At 38.1% G+C, this 17,115-nt stretch overlaps 2 protein-coding genes across 3 annotated transcripts in view; one reads left to right on the plus strand and one right to left on the minus strand.

Moving 5' to 3' along the window:
• Positions 1–17,115, minus strand: part of LOC125227381 (dedicator of cytokinesis protein 9) — a 67,618-nt gene that overhangs the window by 20,065 nt on the left and 30,438 nt on the right. The window contains exon 29 of the mRNA XM_048131687.1: positions 16,926–17,067. Within this exon, the coding sequence (XP_047987644.1) occupies positions 16,926–17,067 (142 nt within the window). The remainder of the gene's footprint in view (positions 1–16,925; positions 17,068–17,115) is intronic.
• Positions 208–16,346, plus strand: LOC125227384 (venom acid phosphatase Acph-1-like). Of its 2 annotated transcripts, XM_048131689.1 has the most exons (11): positions 208–272; positions 807–888; positions 4,567–4,682; positions 7,807–7,874; positions 8,561–8,668; positions 10,837–10,918; positions 12,511–12,668; positions 13,029–13,211; positions 13,290–13,410; positions 14,309–14,532; positions 16,108–16,346. In XM_048131689.1, the coding sequence occupies exons 2-11, from the start codon at positions 857–859 to the stop codon at positions 16,255–16,257; spliced, it is 1,242 nt and encodes a 413-aa protein (XP_047987646.1). In that variant the 5' UTR covers positions 208–272; positions 807–856; the 3' UTR covers positions 16,258–16,346. The 2 variants fall into 2 exon arrangements, with proteins under 2 accessions (XP_047987646.1, XP_047987647.1); XM_048131690.1 differs by lacking the exons at positions 208–272; positions 807–888 and adding an exon at positions 3,946–4,125.

Below are 17,115 nucleotides of genomic sequence, written 5' to 3' on the forward strand. Positions count from 1 at the left end.
ACAGTAGAGTATTACTATTATTGCCACAGCAGCTTAATGTTTGTAGTTACAAAACTAGAGACCAAACATATAATAAAGTATGTATTATCTCCTTGTAGTTTAATTACATCTTGATTAGAGATAATAGCAAGTACCTGCATGTCGTGATACATCCGAGATCACAAATCACAATTATATCATTTCTGTGTCTCGTGTTGTGCGCGTGTTCTAATACCAAAACATTTTAATAACACATATATACTGTGATAATAAAATGTGAAAATAAAAACTGCATTTGTGCGTAGGGTTGTAAATAGAAAAAAAACCAAATGTTTTTTTTCAGAATTGTGAAAAAAACATGAAAAAAAACCGAGCACCATGGTTTTTTTTCTAAATATGGTTTTTTTTCAGATGAACAAATAATACGACAATAACGGTTTTTCGTGAGTTGTAACGTGTTTCAATAACAATAACGTACATTTTAATTCAATTAACATTCAGTATTACAAACGTTTATTGGGGAATTCCCGATGCTGTGTGTAGCGTGGAGTGGCGGTGGTGTTGCCAACAGTAAATAGTGATAACTACCAACTACAGATTTCGTAAATGTTACTTTTATAAGACCAGAAATTAAAGTTATTTCATTAAATTCGTTTAATAGTTAACATTAAGTCTAAAAAACCGTATAAAAGTATTAACTACTTTGCAAATTTTGAGATTCCGTACTTTAGAAAAAAAACATACTCCAGAAAAAAAACTGTTTTTTTTCACGGTTTTTTTTCATGTTTTTTTTCAAGCCAGAAAAAAAACCGTTTTTTTGCAACCCTATTTGTGCGTCTAAATCTGTAATTATACAAAGTAGTAAGAGAGTTCTAAAATGGTGCATTTATCGAGCATAATCTGTATCAAGTAAGTTTGTTTACATTCTATGGTTAATACCTAATGTCAACATCTCAAGTTTATTTACCCAGGAAAGATTCTTGTATTTTTGAAAACTTAAGATGTAGTCCATACTAATATTATAAATAGGAAAGTGTGTGTGTCTGTTTGTTTGTCCGTCTTTCACGACAAAACGCATGTAACGTGTATAACGTGGTTTTTTTAAGTGAACATAGTTGAAGCCATTGAGAGTGACATAGGCTACTTTCGGTCTCTTTCTAACGCGAGCGAAGCCGCGGGCAGACTAGTTAAAAATAAAAGTAAAAAGGTAATTGCTGAAAATTGTTATGTATAACCTACGTTACGCGGTTACATATTTCTGTCAAACCAGGCTTTGACAAACAAAATCTAAATACATCATAAAGGTTGAACACGCCAAAACTGAGGCATATAAATTCATTTGCTGCTTCGTAGATTTTTTTTTGATGCCAAATAAATCGTAAAAAAGTATAGTTTTTAAATATATCAGGTACTTTTGTGAAAGATTTATATATGTAGCGATATCGAACAGGCAACTGAAACAACGTGAACTTATTTTGCACGAAAACACAAAAAATCCAAAACTCAGCTACAGGGATGTGGGTAAAAGATTAAAATTTCCACAATCCACTGTTTGTTGCGTATTGAAAAGGTTTCGGGAACGCCTAACTTTAGAACGAAAGCCAGGATTGGTGGGTTGCAGGGTATAAAGGATAAAAAAAAGAAGGAACGCATCTTAAGGATATTTGCTTCAAATTGTATGATGTTACCTCGTGACGTGGCTAAAAAGTAAAGATGTCCCAATCGTATGTTCAAAAGGTGAAACGTAGAGCAGGGCTAAGAAGTTTTAAAGCACAAAACGGCACCAGATCGGAATATAAGACAGAAATCAGCAGCAGAAACTCGATTGAGAAACTATACGAAAATTTATTAACAAAATTTGACTGCGTTCTGATGGATGGTGAAACTTACATAAAATCCGATTTCTAAGAAATCCCTGGCCAAGAGTTTTATACTAGCAAAAGTAGCACAGAGGCTCCCAAAGACTGTCAAATAAAAAAAGATCTAAGTTTCCAAAAAAAATACCTACTTTGGCAGGCAATTAGCAGTTGCGGGAAAAGAAGCAGCTCTTTTGTCACTACCGGAACAATAAAGGGCAGCATCTATCAAAAAGAGTGCTTACAAAAGCGATTACTTCCGTTTATTAAGAAACACCACTCCTGGCCTTTATTTTGGCCAGACCTTGCCAGGTGTTACTACGCGAAACCTGTCATGGAGTGATACAAAGCAAATGGTGTAGCCGTGGTACCGAAATATAGCTATCCACTAAATTGCCTAGAACTACGGCCTATCGAGGAATATTGGAGTATAATGAAAGGGTTTCTTAAAAAGAGAGGCGGGGAGGTTAATTCCGCGGAGGAGCGACGAAAACTGTGGACCTGGCGACAAAGAGGTATCCTGACGTGATGGTGCAAACTCTTATGAGTCGTGTTCGAAGAAAAGTACGATCGAGGGCTTATTCGTCGAGAAACCTTGACTAATTATGGTTTGCATTTAAAATACATTAAATTTGCTCATATTTAAATCAAACATCTTTTATTTATTTATTATATTTTTTTTATAATAAACATTTAAGTGTGCCCCATTTTTGGCGTGTTCAACCTTTATGTAAAAAAACAGTTAACTGTAAATAAACATACGTTTGTAAATGCATCAAGATTATTCACTCCGCAACCCTGTGTGGACGGAAGGTATCGCGCATTCGCACGGAACAGACGAGTGCAATTGTTTAATGCCAACTATCAAATCACATCAGCATCACCCTGCGAGTAGTAGGGTATGGCTGCACTCTACAAGTCCATTATCTCTTCCGCGTCTTATGAGGAACGGCTTACAATCGTAGCTATAGTTTACACTTAGAGCCTCTTATAATTGATATTTTAGAATGCGATATTCTATGTCAGCGAAAATGTACGTAAGTTTTGGTTCTAGCAAGTAGGTAAGGTAAGTTACCCTTGGGAGGCGCTCGCCGTTTACTTTTTCTAGAAAATAATTGTCTTTCGTGACATTTTACTTACTCTATTGAGTAATGTATTCTAAAACATCAAAAACTCATATTCCTAACAGGCTCTTTTCATACTAGAAGTAGAAGTGTCGTATCGAATACTTACTGTACTTACAACAAAGGCAGGATGAACTTTTTAGGGTTCCGTAGCCAAAATGGCAAAAACGGAACCCTTATAGTTTCGTCATGTCCGTCTGTCCGTCTGTCCGTCTGTCCGTCTGTCCGTCTGTCACAGCCGATTTACTCGGAAACTATAAGTACTACAGTGATGAAATTTGATGGGAATATGTGTTGTATGAACCGCTACAAAATTATGACACTAAATAGTAAAAAAAAATTGGGGGTGGGGCCCCCATACATGTAACTGAGGGATGAAAATTTTTTTTCGATGTACATACCCGTGTGGGGTATCAATGGAAAGGTCTTTTAAAATGATATAAAGTTTTCTAAAAAACATTTTTCTTAAAGTGAACGGTTTTTGAGATATCAGCTCTCAAAGTCGTAAAAAGTATGTCCCCCCCCCTCTATTTTTATAACTACGGGGTATAAAATTCTAAAAAAAATAGAGGTGATGCATGCTAATTAACTCTTTCAACGATTTTTGGTTTGATCAAAGTATCTCTTATAGTTTTTGAGATAGGTTGATTTAACTGTAATTTTGGTTAAGTTATTGGTTTATTATATTTGCTGCTACGGAACCCTTTGTGCGCGAGCCCGACTCGCACTTGGCCGGTTTTTTGATTTATATTGATTGAGAATGAATGTCCGTAATTGAAGTTTTTACAAAGATTTACCCGGTGTAATTAATCAGCAAGTTGTACGTCTATTATTAACACATTTGCTATAGCGATTCCGTACATGGCTGGAATCGTCCAACTGTAACCGTATAGGTCAAAGCGTGCGCATGAGTAAATAGGTGCCGTGGCACAATCGATTGGACAAAGTCAATCATCTGCGCGGACAGGTCGCAGCGACCGTGAATCTGTCGCGCGCCTCAGTGGGACCCCGGCGGGCGATCTGTGCGCTTCCTGTACGTTACATCCAGTACTGACCGCGGTGTGATACAGTGATATAAGACTCAATTGTGAATGTCCCTAAATATTACCGGAAAAACTGACAGCATCAGATTACAATGTAGAGCTGCCCATAAGGCCGAGGAAAATGTGAGTCACGAGTGAAGATGAATCCCGTACTTTGTTAGTCGAAGGATTACAGCTATTAGTGGCTAGTTAATGTTGTGAAAGACATTGTTATTATGTCATTAACCGTAAATTACGGAAATGTTAAGTGTGTAGGTATTCATTAGGATAAAAGAGGGCACTAATACGAAATTAAATCAGGGCTCGAAGTCGTTATCTACTAAATACTTGAGTCGATCAACCAACTTTTTGAGAGTTGAAAACTGGAACTTATACCTGCGAAGTTGGAAAAGCATTTAGGCTTTTTTGAGATTTATATTTTGTGATCTGAAAGATATATAAAAAAAAATAATCCCGAAAATGCTTTGTAAAAGTTCTGCATTTGTGTACACTGAAGTCTCTAGCAGAAGTCTTCAGTGTTGAGAAGAGTCGCGGGTGTTTTCGTAAATGTGTGCGTTTGCGCAGGAGAGAGGGCGGTCACGAGGAGGAGCCGACCAACGCGGCGGAAGCGGCACCGGGCCTGCGCACCGAGCACACCTGCTGCTGCCTCGGCGTGTTGGTGGGCGTCTCGCTCATCGCCGGTAACTCGCACCTTATAAACTTGCCACTCCAGGGTTAGCAGACTAAGGGCCATTTGCACCAACCACATTTGACAGACACATCATCGTTACGCAGCAGATGTCTATGGAACTACCCATACAACAAAATTTAACGAACGCTTTAACGATGACAGATGGTTTGATGCAACCGGCCCTAACTAACCTTCTGTACTGTACTGTACTGCATAAATGGTTGACCCTGGATTAACGTATGCGGAATGAAATCTGGACAAAGTTTTGATATCGAACAGAGTAAGTAAATAAATAAACTAAAATAATGTATATGTCGCAGGGACATGGCCAAAACAGAGATTTGATCAAATCTCTAAGGGATTTGATCAAATCACGCAGGATGTCAAAATGGCGAATCCATTTCATCATTTCTCTAGAAAATTTCAGTCATTTAACTAAATCCCTGACTCTGTTTAGTGAAGATCACAAAATCGGCCAATAGACACGCCACGTTTTGTCATTTCACTAGATTTGTTTAGGGATTTGATAAAATCCCTGAACCGAGACAGTGAGTTGACGAAACGAACTCAAAAAGTCAACTAGTTTTAACGTTTCGCTAAACAAGTTCAGTGAAAAGTCAACCGTTTTTAAGAGTTTTCTATAAATAAGAAAATAAGAAAAAAAAAACAAGTTAAGAAACAAAGCTAAAAATGTTTCATTTTAAATTATTTTTATATTTATTAAAACATTCTTTTCACTGAACATGTTTAGCGAAATGATAAAACTAGTTGACTTTATAAGCTCATAAGCTCGTTTCGTCAAGTTACTGACGTGGTTCAGGGATTTTATCAAATCCCTAAACAAATCTAGTGAAATGACAAAACGTGGCGTGTCTATTGGTCGATTTTGTGATTTCACTAAACGGAGTCAGGGATTTAGTCAAATGAGTGAAATTTTCTAGAGAAGTGATAAAATCTACTCGCCATTTTGACATCCTGCGTAATTTGACCATATCCCTTAGTGATTTGATGAAATCTCTGTTTTGGCCATTTCCCTGCGACATATAAATGCCAGATTAAAGTTTACATATCTGTCATTTAAACTGGTAAGTTTCATGAGTATTGGATTCCTTTTCTCGAAATGATGGTCAATCGAGAAGGACGACCTAGCGAAACTGTTTGTAATTTCTACATACCAATTTTCTGTGACCGAATGCAAAGCCCGAGGAAAGTTTTGTAGGAAGGGTTAGAAGCTAACAGTCAATTTATAATAATTTTGCGTCCTTTTTCTTTACAAAAACTACCGCAACAAAGCGTGGTCCAAGAAAACATTACAGCATTGGGAAGTTTTCTGGGAGAGATTTGATTAAAAGAAATGTCGGCCCCCTAAGGCACAAAATCTCACAGAGAGCTCGAGACAGCATTCGAATGGGGCAGCGAAAGTGATAAAAATTATCTTGAAGACATGAGTATCGATACACATTCAAAAAAAGTTAGGCCTATAGTCTTCAAAAATAAAATAAACAACTTTGTAAATGCTGCTACGCCGTTAAGTCAAAAAATGTAAAAAACAGCTGTTTTTGCATTTCTGGGTTTATGAATGACTAATAATATGTCGAGTAAATGGAATTTCACGACAAGAAAACTATTATTTTGAGAACACTAATGATCCTACGGACAAGAATGTGAAAAATGTAGAGCATATGAAGCTTCTTTAAAAAGTTATCACATGGAAGATAAATTTGGACCTTAAAAAATGCTAACATTGGTTTTGTCGACACCGATGGACATAAAGTATCACAAGTTCTGTTAGAAGGCTCACATTGGCGAAAACTAACTCTTTTATTTATCGATATTCAATACATAATTAAAATCACGAAAGATATCAAAAATAAACTATGTTATATTAATTTTATAAGACATTGAATTTTGTCCAGATTTCATTCCGCATACGTTAGTTGCTTTACCCTAGATTGAGCATGCGTGAGCATTTTCAGAATTTGGGTCCCCCCAATTATCGTAAGTTGTTAACAAAAATTTACTCGCTGTCAGTTTTGTGGAGACAATAAAATTAAGCATAAAATCTGTCTAAATATTTACTTTTTTCATATTCTGAATGTAGATTATAGCTTAAAGTTTATGTAATACAAAAACTTTAAGCTAAACTTTATTGATATTTCATGCTTAATTATCGTCACAAAACTGACAGTGAGTTAATTTTTTTTTTCAACTTACGCGAATTGGAGGGTCCTAAATTCTGAAAATATCCATGTAGCCCTTTGATAGTAAACCCTCTAAGGTGTTAAAGGTAAGTTCGGGATTTTCGGGAATTTAGAGTACTGTCCTCTTTTACTTCAACTAAGTCGTGTTTCAAGTGATAGAAAAAAATACCTATTTTGTAACGTTTTTGTTCGGTCTACCCTTTGATTAAAAAACATACGTACTTAATCAAATAATGCGAACCTGTGTTTTATGCCTACCTATTTCTCCATAGGAGTAAATGATTAACATGGTTGGTCAAATAAATACTTACTGGACTAAGTAATAAAGACGAGAACGTAATTTCATGCTGGTGCTCCGTATAACTTAAACAATATCTGGGCGACCGAGCTTCGCTCGGTTCTGTTCCGTATCCTTGACCTGTGTCGCCATCTAGTTCAAAAATAAATAGTACCTACATCGAGCGAAAGAATTCTCAGTCTTAACAACACAACTACTCTACACGAGATGGCGCGCGTTTTGCCACAAAAGCTCAAATAGTGTATTTTTCTATTCGTGTTAGCCTTGACCTGTGTCGCCATCTAGTCTTTGCAATAAATAGTACTTACATCGACCGAAAGAATTCTGTCTTAACAGTACAACTACTGCACACGAGATGGCGCGCGAAGAAAAACGCATGAAAACTCGAAAATTCGCGTTTTCCAGGACCTAAGGATAAGTTAGATCGATTTTTCACCCCCGAAAACCCCCACATAACAAATTTCAGCGAAATCGTTAGAGCGGTTTCCGAGATCGTCGGTATATATAAATAAATAAATATACAAGAATTGCTCGTTTAAAAGTATAAGATATTTGTTAATAATTGCAAATGCCTTTCGCCCCATCCTTATTGCTTTTGATTTAATTGTGCTGAATATCCTAATATTTTTATTCAGCCCTCGTAGCTGTGATCCTGATGAAAGATAACAACGTGGAAGTAACTGTTTTACGACAAGTACATGTGGTGAGTTAAACTTTTTCAGACTATCCTTTATTTTTGGCAATAAACTTAAACCCTAGACTGCCTTGTCCCGTATCGTATCCGTCACAGTCACAGACAATTTGGACATTTGAAATGTTGATTGTGATTAATCTAGTAGCATTTTTTTGACATTGGAATTCAATGGGTTAATGGGCAAATGTTAGTAATTGGGTATATTGGTATTATTGGTAATAAGAAAGTGGGAAAGTGGCATGCGCCACACCTACTTATACCTATAGGTCACAAGCTTGACACTGATCTTAAATAGTCGCAGACGATAAATAGTGAATATATTATGTCAGTGTCAAAATAATGGTGTCTTCACATGTGATAAGTAATATACGAATATATGGATTCAATCAAGAATCCATAAAACTACCATTCTGCAATACAGTCAAATTAATGTAAGTATATTACACTACGTAAATCTGGAAACTGCAGTCAACCACGGAAATTATAAATTCAAATTTACGAAGTATGACTGCCTCAAAATTATGAATAATTTTCGATGATGCATATATATCACATCTGTCATCTAGTGGCACTGTGTGGGCTTGATGCATTTCGCAATTGCACAAGCAATTTTGTTAGCAATCAATATAAATTATGTTGGTTGAACATATCTTCGCGCTTGGAATATGGATGATATTTAATTGAAGGTGTTTCAGCTAATGTCCCACGGCGAGCGCACGCCCAGTGAACGCGAGCTGGCGATACTGGGGACTCCGCCTCCGGACCATGTCTTCGCGCCCTACGGTGCCGGAGCCATTACTAATGTGAGTTACGCATTTTAAACTATCTCTTACTCCTTAGTCTGTTACACACAATCCACATCTTTACGCCGAAGTCTGATATATAAGAGAAATATTTGTCTACGCCAAATCTTGGTATTAGTTGCCAAAGCGGTTCCGAGGCTCTCACGAGCCGTGCCAGATGCCGAGATAACGCAAGGAGGATGATGATGATTTGTATGAACTTCGTAATGGCGGCGGCACACTCAATGAAAATTTCTAAGCGGTTAAGGGCCCATTTAGACGGTACGAGAACTCGCATACGAGTTTTATTATATTGCGGTATTTGATGGCTGTGCAAAATTGTATGTAACCTCAACAGCCCGCAATGTAACTAAAATCGCATGCGAGCTCGCACGCCGTCTAAATCAGGCCTAAAACTGTTAAAGGTTTCTTGTCTAATGAGTACCTAACTCGTTAGTACATATTTATTAAATTATTCACTTTTATGGATGGAGTCAAATTGCTACAAAGATTACTCATTACTTTTCATGTTCACATTGCATAGATCTCATTTATAGGTTTCAATGATTATGTGGAACATTAGGCAGACCGTCCTATTCGGCACCATTGTCGTGTTATGTCGTATCGTGTCTCGATAAAGAAGTTGCAATCGCTCAAAAAAAGCACAAAAGGATATCAAAGCCATATTCAGGTGTACCGTGGGATTTTCATTTCATATCTGCACTAGAGCTCAATATTAGTGTCATAGCCAAAATAAAATTCAATTCCACTTCGTGGGAATCGCCGGAACAAAGTTTCGACAATAGGTTTTTATGAGCGTAGTTCCTCGATTCAGGAAAATTGGTTATCCGGCGGCCGTAACCAATCGCTTGCGTCATTCCAAACTTGAGATACACGAGTTGTTTGAATGAGGTTTCTGATGCATTGGTGCTTTATCCCGCCATGCCATTCAGACGGGACAAACGGCGTCCTTGTGGTGACTGCTCTCAGTGCATTGCAACGAATGCAGCTGATGTAATGTACCCCCTACAATTCTTTTACGGGATGTCAACAATTGGATCATGTTTATAATACAACTGCGCTGTACGAGTGCACGTGTTATAGCGGTTAGGGATCTGTTTAGAGTTTATTATATCCCTATCTTTCTATAGTAGGTATTGCAACTTCATAATTCTTCTGGACTTAGGTATCAAGAGCCGCAGGTATAATCAATGTTCATCATCATCCCCTTGCGTTATCCCGGCATACGCCGCGGCTCATGGGAGGGTCCGCTTTGACAACTAATTCCAAGATTTGGCGTAGGCACAAATTTTACGAAAGCGACTGCCATCTGACCTTTCAAACCGAAGGGTAACTAGGCCTTATTGGGAATTAGTCCGGTTTCCTCACGATGTTTTCCTCCCCCGAAAAGCGACAGGCAAATATCAAATGACATTACGCACATAAGTTCCGAAAAACTCATTGGTACGAGCCGGGGTTCGAACCCGCGACCTCCAGATTGAAAGTCGCACGCTCTTACCGCTAGGCCACCAGCGCTTCTATGTTCATAAAGTTTATATTCAGCTGAACGACTGGATGGAAAGTATTAAGGCTAACATATTTTCTTTTCCGACATTACACTAGACCCAGTGCATCCGTAATCGCAGCCCGCATCTATTCGCAAGTATCGTAACCAGGATCAGGGTCAGTGTGACAAGACAAAACGAGACAAATGAGTTTGTAACGAAGTGTCAACTTCCCGGTCAGGGAGAGACCTGGCGAAGGTCGTGAGGCTCCGATCGCGCTATTTACAAAGAGTATCTAAAGATATCGCGAGCGGACAACCATGTCTCTATAGGACATAGGGATCAGGATATACCAGATTTAAGCGCACAGTCGAGACAAACTGTTTTGTGAATGATAGAACAGGAACGTGGTAGCTCAGAAGAGGCAGATTACAGCGGACACTAATAATGATATATGACTTGTGGCTCCACGTGACAATATGTTAAAAAGTGTACGCATATACGAAATGATTTCAAGGTTTCGCGCACGGTAATGGATTTTATTTCCGCTTCTTTAATGATAGCCTTTACACGTCCCGTTCCTGGTTTAGTATTTTTAGATACACACTCTGAGGGGCTTTTTCTTACCAAGATATCCTTGTTTGTTCTTGTTTTAGAACTTATGTGTATATTTTGCATTTTTAGGAGGGCAAGATGTTGACTTACGAGATGGGCGCATTACTTAGAAAAAGGTACAATGACTTCATGGGACCCTATTATGAGCAAGGTATGGTAAAGCATTGTTGAACTGAATTTATCCATACTTAGAATATTATAAATGGGAAAGTGTGTGTGTCTGTTCGTTTGTCCGTCTTTCACGGATAAACGGCGCCACGACGTGATTTTTTTAAGTGGAGATAGTTGAAGGAATGGAGAGTGACATAGGCTACTTTTTGTGTCTTTCTAACCCCCACTTCCCTAAAATGGGGGGTGGAAGTTTGTATGGAGGATTCCGCAATTTTCGAATTTAACGTGAGCGAAGCCGCGGAGAAAAGATAGTAAATACATACATTTGATTGTTCTCTGTTAATTGTTCCCGGGATTAATATAAGATTGCATCAAAGAGCTGGTCTTAGGGCGGAATTGGAACTAATTCTGTAATCAAACATTTATGCAGCGTTCATGCAATGTTTCATTAACCAAAGTATTATGCCGACGTCTCATAATTTTAAGTTCAACAAAGTAGTCTGCTATTCGCTAGGTGCTGCGTGCAAATTAGTTCCAACCGCCGCCACTAGCATTAATGATTGACATGCCCTTAAGATTACGTGTATTTGTTACAATTAGCGCCACTGCTTCACGCACGTTATAAATATTATTATTCAGATTTCTATTAAGAGCATCTTGATAGCATATGCAAAGTGCATGTGATCCAATAGATTAGGGCGTCTTTACAACTAAACTAAATTATAAAAGAAAACCGACGAGCGTGTATGAGAAACGTTATGAAAGTGTGTGAAGCGAAAGTGGTTTGTCAGGATCGTAGTATATGGAAATCCGTGATCTTTGCCTACCCCTCTGGGAAACGGGCGTGATTGTATGTATGTATGTATAAAAGAAAAATTGAAGCCTCCAATGCCCGAAGCACTAATCGAAATAACGTATCTCTCGTATATCAATAACGATATAATTTTACACCTGGCCAGAAATATATGACCACTGTCAAGAGGGCGCTTGTATTCTGATGTATGCGGTGACAGTTCAGTATTGTATGAAAAAAATAGTTCTATTGAAATTCCGCAACATAGTGCGTAGTTATATACTTACTCGTATTTCTGGCCAGGCTTTATTCATAAATATTTTACATGTAATTTTCTTAACTCCAAATATACATATTGTACACATTTATCATCCTACAATCACGGCGCAGATACCTAGGTAAGATGCTTAGCCAGTTTAGCTATCCGCAACAGCAACAGTTCAAATTATTAGATTAATACTTAATAGCGTCACTATTTTCAATAAAATAAATTAAAACATTTTCATCTGAAGCAATGGCTTATTGAGCAATCATTTTATAGCTATAACGAGTTTATAGCGTATAAGGCATAACACATGTAAAAATACCTCTAACATTGTAATTTGGAATGAACGACTTAAAGCAATTGTTTGTAATAATTATTCATATATTATATTGTAGTTAATTACTACGAATTATTTATTGTTGACATGTAAATTGGTTTTATAAATAAAATATTATGATTATGATTATGATTTAATTAGTGTACTTTGGCATTGGGGTATCTAGATATAATTTTGATTTTAGCATCCGTTTGTAAAGTACCTAGTTTATACTTTAAATGACACTTTTTACCACAGATAACAGCATCGTGATAGCGTCGAACACGAATCTAAGCAAGATGACAGCTCTGCTGATATCTGCGGGGCTTTGGCCGCCGCCGCAGGAGCAAATGTGGAACGACACGATTAGCTGGCAGCCGGTGCCGTACAAATACCCTCCGAGGGATAAGGACTTTGTAAGTTGAAGCGTCTTTTTGTAAATTGTGCTGTAACGGTTGTTTTTATCAGCAGGCTAGCGGTTGTCTCATCTACGGTTTGATCTCTAAAAAATTTTCCCGTTTGAGTGTTTGCTCTCAGTCGTATACTACACTTGTAATTATAAACACGAAACAGTTACAAACAAAGTTCAAATTGTTCTACCAGTCAGGTGGATTAAAACAGTTCAGTCAACGGCAAAAACAAATACAACAAAAATAAGGCTGCATAAATATCTGACACACTTATGGCTCTAATCTAGAAATAAGATTGTCTCAGATATTTTTGCAATGTTTTTGTGCGATGTTATTGGCGGTGACAGTTCAAACTTTATTTCACAGCTACTGTATGAAGAGAACTGTCCAAGATACGCACAAGAAAAGGAGAGAATATTAGACGCGTACATAAAAGAGAGCTTGCTGACGCCTTACAAAGATCTCTTCAACAAGATCGCGCAGATGACTAACATCAACTACAGCACGCCGCAAGACGCTTACTATTTAAACAATTTGTTCCTAATACAGGTAATAGTTTTCTGCATATAATATTCGTAACATTCAATAAAGTGCAATCATTGTAACGGACGTTATTCGCATTTCCAGGACGATATAAAAGTACCGAACCCAAAATGGGCAAAACACGTGAAAAGAAAACTGATCGCCGCAGCTCATGTGGAGTACCAGATGATGTTTCACGACAATTTGTTGAAGAAACTCAGTGGTGGTAAGTGTTAAAGTACTTGCTTACTCTAACATTTACTTGATAGGTTGATTTAAGAGTTAACTCAAAGACGTTCTCGAGAAATACTTGCTTTATTGTAATGATTGTACTGTCTAGACAGAATAGAATCGAATGAATAGAGTGCAATAAAAGAGAGTAGGCATTTACCTAATTGTAGTGTTTATATACAAACTAAATGCTGATGGTGCAATCAATCACATGACTGGTAAAAACAATAATCACATGATTCTTTACTCGATGACGCATGTGCAATTTACTTGTACAGTAAGTGAAAAGATGGTAACAATAGTTATTTATTTTACAAGAGGGCAAAGTTGTTGTTTGACCGCACGTGCCATAATTGATACCAGAGCAAGCGAAAGATTTCAAAAAGTGGAATCTTGAGCGTTGCGAAGTTTTCAAGGCACGAAGGTTAAACAAACTTTGCCACCGAGTGAAACACAACATTTTTCACCACACCAAGACGAACAAAATACTGACTAAATATAAAACATCAAACTGAATCAAATCGATCAATTAATTCAATATTTATGATATAGGTACCTAATCATCATTTATAGGTAAAATCTACCAGCCAGCTGAAGACATCAAGTTAAAATTTGTACGAAATTACTTTGCACTCTTGTGGATAAAATGCAACTTTGCTATCTATTTTCGAATAGCAAAGTGAGCTTTTACCAGTTGGCGTGGGAAAAAAATACTTTACTGGAAAAACTATAAAACTAAAGTCAGTAAAGTTAACCTAACCTAACAATTTTTATTTTTTCTTTCTTTATTCATATAATTATTTGCGTACATATTCATTATCTCGGGTTTACTCTGACACGAGAAAAAACTTGTCAAGCTTTTTTTCCAATTTGACTCATTTTCCGTATTTCAGGGGCACTCCTTCAACAAATAATAAAAGAGGCGTCCAACTCCACTTGGCGAGTGATAGTGCGAACAGGCACTCCTGTAAATGTGGCTGCTCTGCTCGCCGCGTGCGTAGCGGCACCTCCCCGTATGCCAGACCCGGGCGCGGCGCTGCTTTTCGAATTACACGAAAAGCTACCACAACCGAATGACAAGAATACATTGACGTATGAGCAGAGGTTTGGTTTTAAGGTTAGATTATCACATTTTTGGCCTAGAGTCTAGAAATTAACAGGCACCCCTGTAAACGTAGCGGTACTACTGGCTGCGTGTATAGCAGAACCTCCCCGTATGTCATGATCCGGGCGCGGCGTTGCTTTTCGAATTGTACATACTAAAAGCTACCACAACCGAATGACACAAGAATACATTGTCGTATGAGCAGAGGTTTGGGTTTAAGGTTAGATTATCACATTTTTGGTCTAGAGTCTAGACATTAACAGGAATCCCTGTAAACGTGGCGGCTCTCCTAGCAGCATGGTAGCGGCGCTTCCCCGTATGCCAGATCCGGGCACGGCGCTGCTTTTCGAATTACACGAAAAGCTACCACAACCGAACGACAAAAATACATTGACGTATGAGCAGAGGTTCGGTTTTAAGGTTAGATTTTCACTATGGTCAAGACATAAAGTAAAGAATTAAGCCGCTTTATTAGTTAAAAATGTAAACACGCGCAAAGGACAAGGTATACAATGATGTTTTTACACTGTTGTACCCTTGTCGTATGTTTTCATGGTTCGTTTCTGGTTCTATCGATAATAGGATCGATCTTATCGTGGTAGGTATTTTACAAAGGTTCTTTCAACAGTGTAAATGTGTGTGTCAGTCATTATCTTTAACGACGTTGTTTGCCTACTTGTTTAAATTCGTAGGCAGGTTTTTGAACTCGAAATGTTATCTCTTTTGCATTATTTCACGACTGACTGATAATCATTAAACAGTTCAGATGACAAAAGGATATATTATGTACTATGTAAGATTAATGGCTTCATAATTTTATAACGTTACTTATGAAGTTTACGATGTTTTTGTGTAATTCACGCAGAATAATGGATTGTAAAAATTTGTTCGTTTCGACTATAAAGTAACCTTAGTTACTTTACATACCTATTTAGAATATTACGCGTTTACATGCGTTACATTTCACTACATGCATGCATGCATGTGACACTCTTTGAGTTGCAGGCGTTCATTGGTTACGGTGACCGCTTTCCATCAAGCGGGCCGTATGCTTGTTTGCCACCGACGTAGTATATAAAAAAAAAACATTTAACTCTTTCTCAACCATAAACCCACCTAATGAGCGCTCGTGAACTTTACTCAGATGCCGGAGAACCCGCCAGCAGGTTCACGCCACACAAGCAGGCGGTTATAAATTACGACCGGTTTCTGATGTAGTGCACCATTTTTTGTCTGGCAGTGAATGTGTTAATACATATATGCCTCTAGACCACTTTCTTCCTATATGTCAACATCAAAATCAAAACAGGTTACGTATTATCGCATCCACAATTAAAATTTTGAAACAACCCCCCACTGGTGAAGTGGGGGTTGTTTCGAAATTAGATTTTCATAAAACATGGCTAAAAACACTCCCGACGAACTCAGCTTTCAAACAAAAAAAAACTAAATCTAAATCGGTTCATCCGTTCGGGAGTTACGATACCACAGACATACAGAAAAACAGACAAACACGTCAAACATATAACACCCCGTCGTTTTTGCGTCGGGGGTTAAAAATGATATTGCTTATGTTTTATTCGCCAGATTTACTACTGGGACGACGATTCAGCCGAGCCTCGCCTGATGGAGGTTCCCGGGTGCAACGCTTTCTGTCCCCTGGAGACATTCAAGGAACTCACCGCTCTAATGGTGCCCGTCGACTTTACGAAGGAGTGCGAACTGACTGCGAACTGAATAGTGATATAGTGTAGTGAGACGAAGTGCAAGGCTGTGGTTTGTATTTAGTATTGGGCTTTAGGTAATAAAGCACGTTATTGTATTGAGTTTTCGTTTGATATTTAATTCAACCCCACGGCGTACAGTCAACGGTAGAGTAGAAGTACCTAAACTTCGCAAATATGAGGTAAGGATTTTTTTATCCAAATAGTAACATTTGTGCTAAGTAATTTACATTTTGTAATTAAACGGATTATCTTTTTTCTCTCTCCCAATAAGGCCTAGTTAGTTACCCTTCGGGTTGGAAGGTCAGATGGCAGTCGCTTACCTACGCCAAATCTTGGGATTAGTTGTCAAAGCGGACCCCAGGCTTCCATGAGCCGTGGCGAATGCCGGTATAACGCAAGGAGGATGACGATGGATTTTTTTTTTGGTGATAACAAGTTTTATTGCATACAAAGAACACAGAAATTTCGGCAAAGTCGCCAACGCCAGCTATAATTGTTGCAATATCATGATCACTTGACATACTTAGCTACCTTACCTGGATTTAGCTACCTTTGCCGATTTTGAGACCGGTATTCCCGTTCCGTTCTCGACAAAGGCATCAGGACCCCATTCCAGATTCGCCCGTAGTTTGAGATACTCGTGCATCGATAACATAATCATTTGATATACGGACTTACCTTCGTCTATTTTGAGCCCGGTCTCGTCTTTGGGAATATTCAAGGAGATCTCAGCGAAGGCGTCGGCGCCCCACGCGAGGTTCCCCCGCAGCTTGAGGTATTCGGCTATCAGTGCTGCGATGTGGAGTTGACAGCACATAGCCTACAAACATAGATAATATTAGGGCACAGGTAGAATAGTGTGTGTAGG

Source organism: Leguminivora glycinivorella, chromosome 6 (genome assembly GCF_023078275.1).
Source record: "Leguminivora glycinivorella isolate SPB_JAAS2020 chromosome 6, LegGlyc_1.1, whole genome shotgun sequence".
NCBI lineage: Eukaryota > Metazoa > Arthropoda > Insecta > Lepidoptera > Tortricidae > Leguminivora > Leguminivora glycinivorella.

Coding starts and splice junctions, on each gene's coding strand:
- LOC125227384 (XM_048131689.1), top strand. CDS start 857: ATGGTGCATTTATCGAGCATAATCTGTATCAA. Junction 4,683..7,806: donor GGGCGTCTCGCTCATCGCCG/GTAACTCGCACC, acceptor ATTTTTATTCAG/CCCTCGTAGCTGTGATCCTG. Junction 13,411..14,308: donor GTTGAAGAAACTCAGTGGTG/GTAAGTGTTAAA, acceptor TCCGTATTTCAG/GGGCACTCCTTCAACAAATA.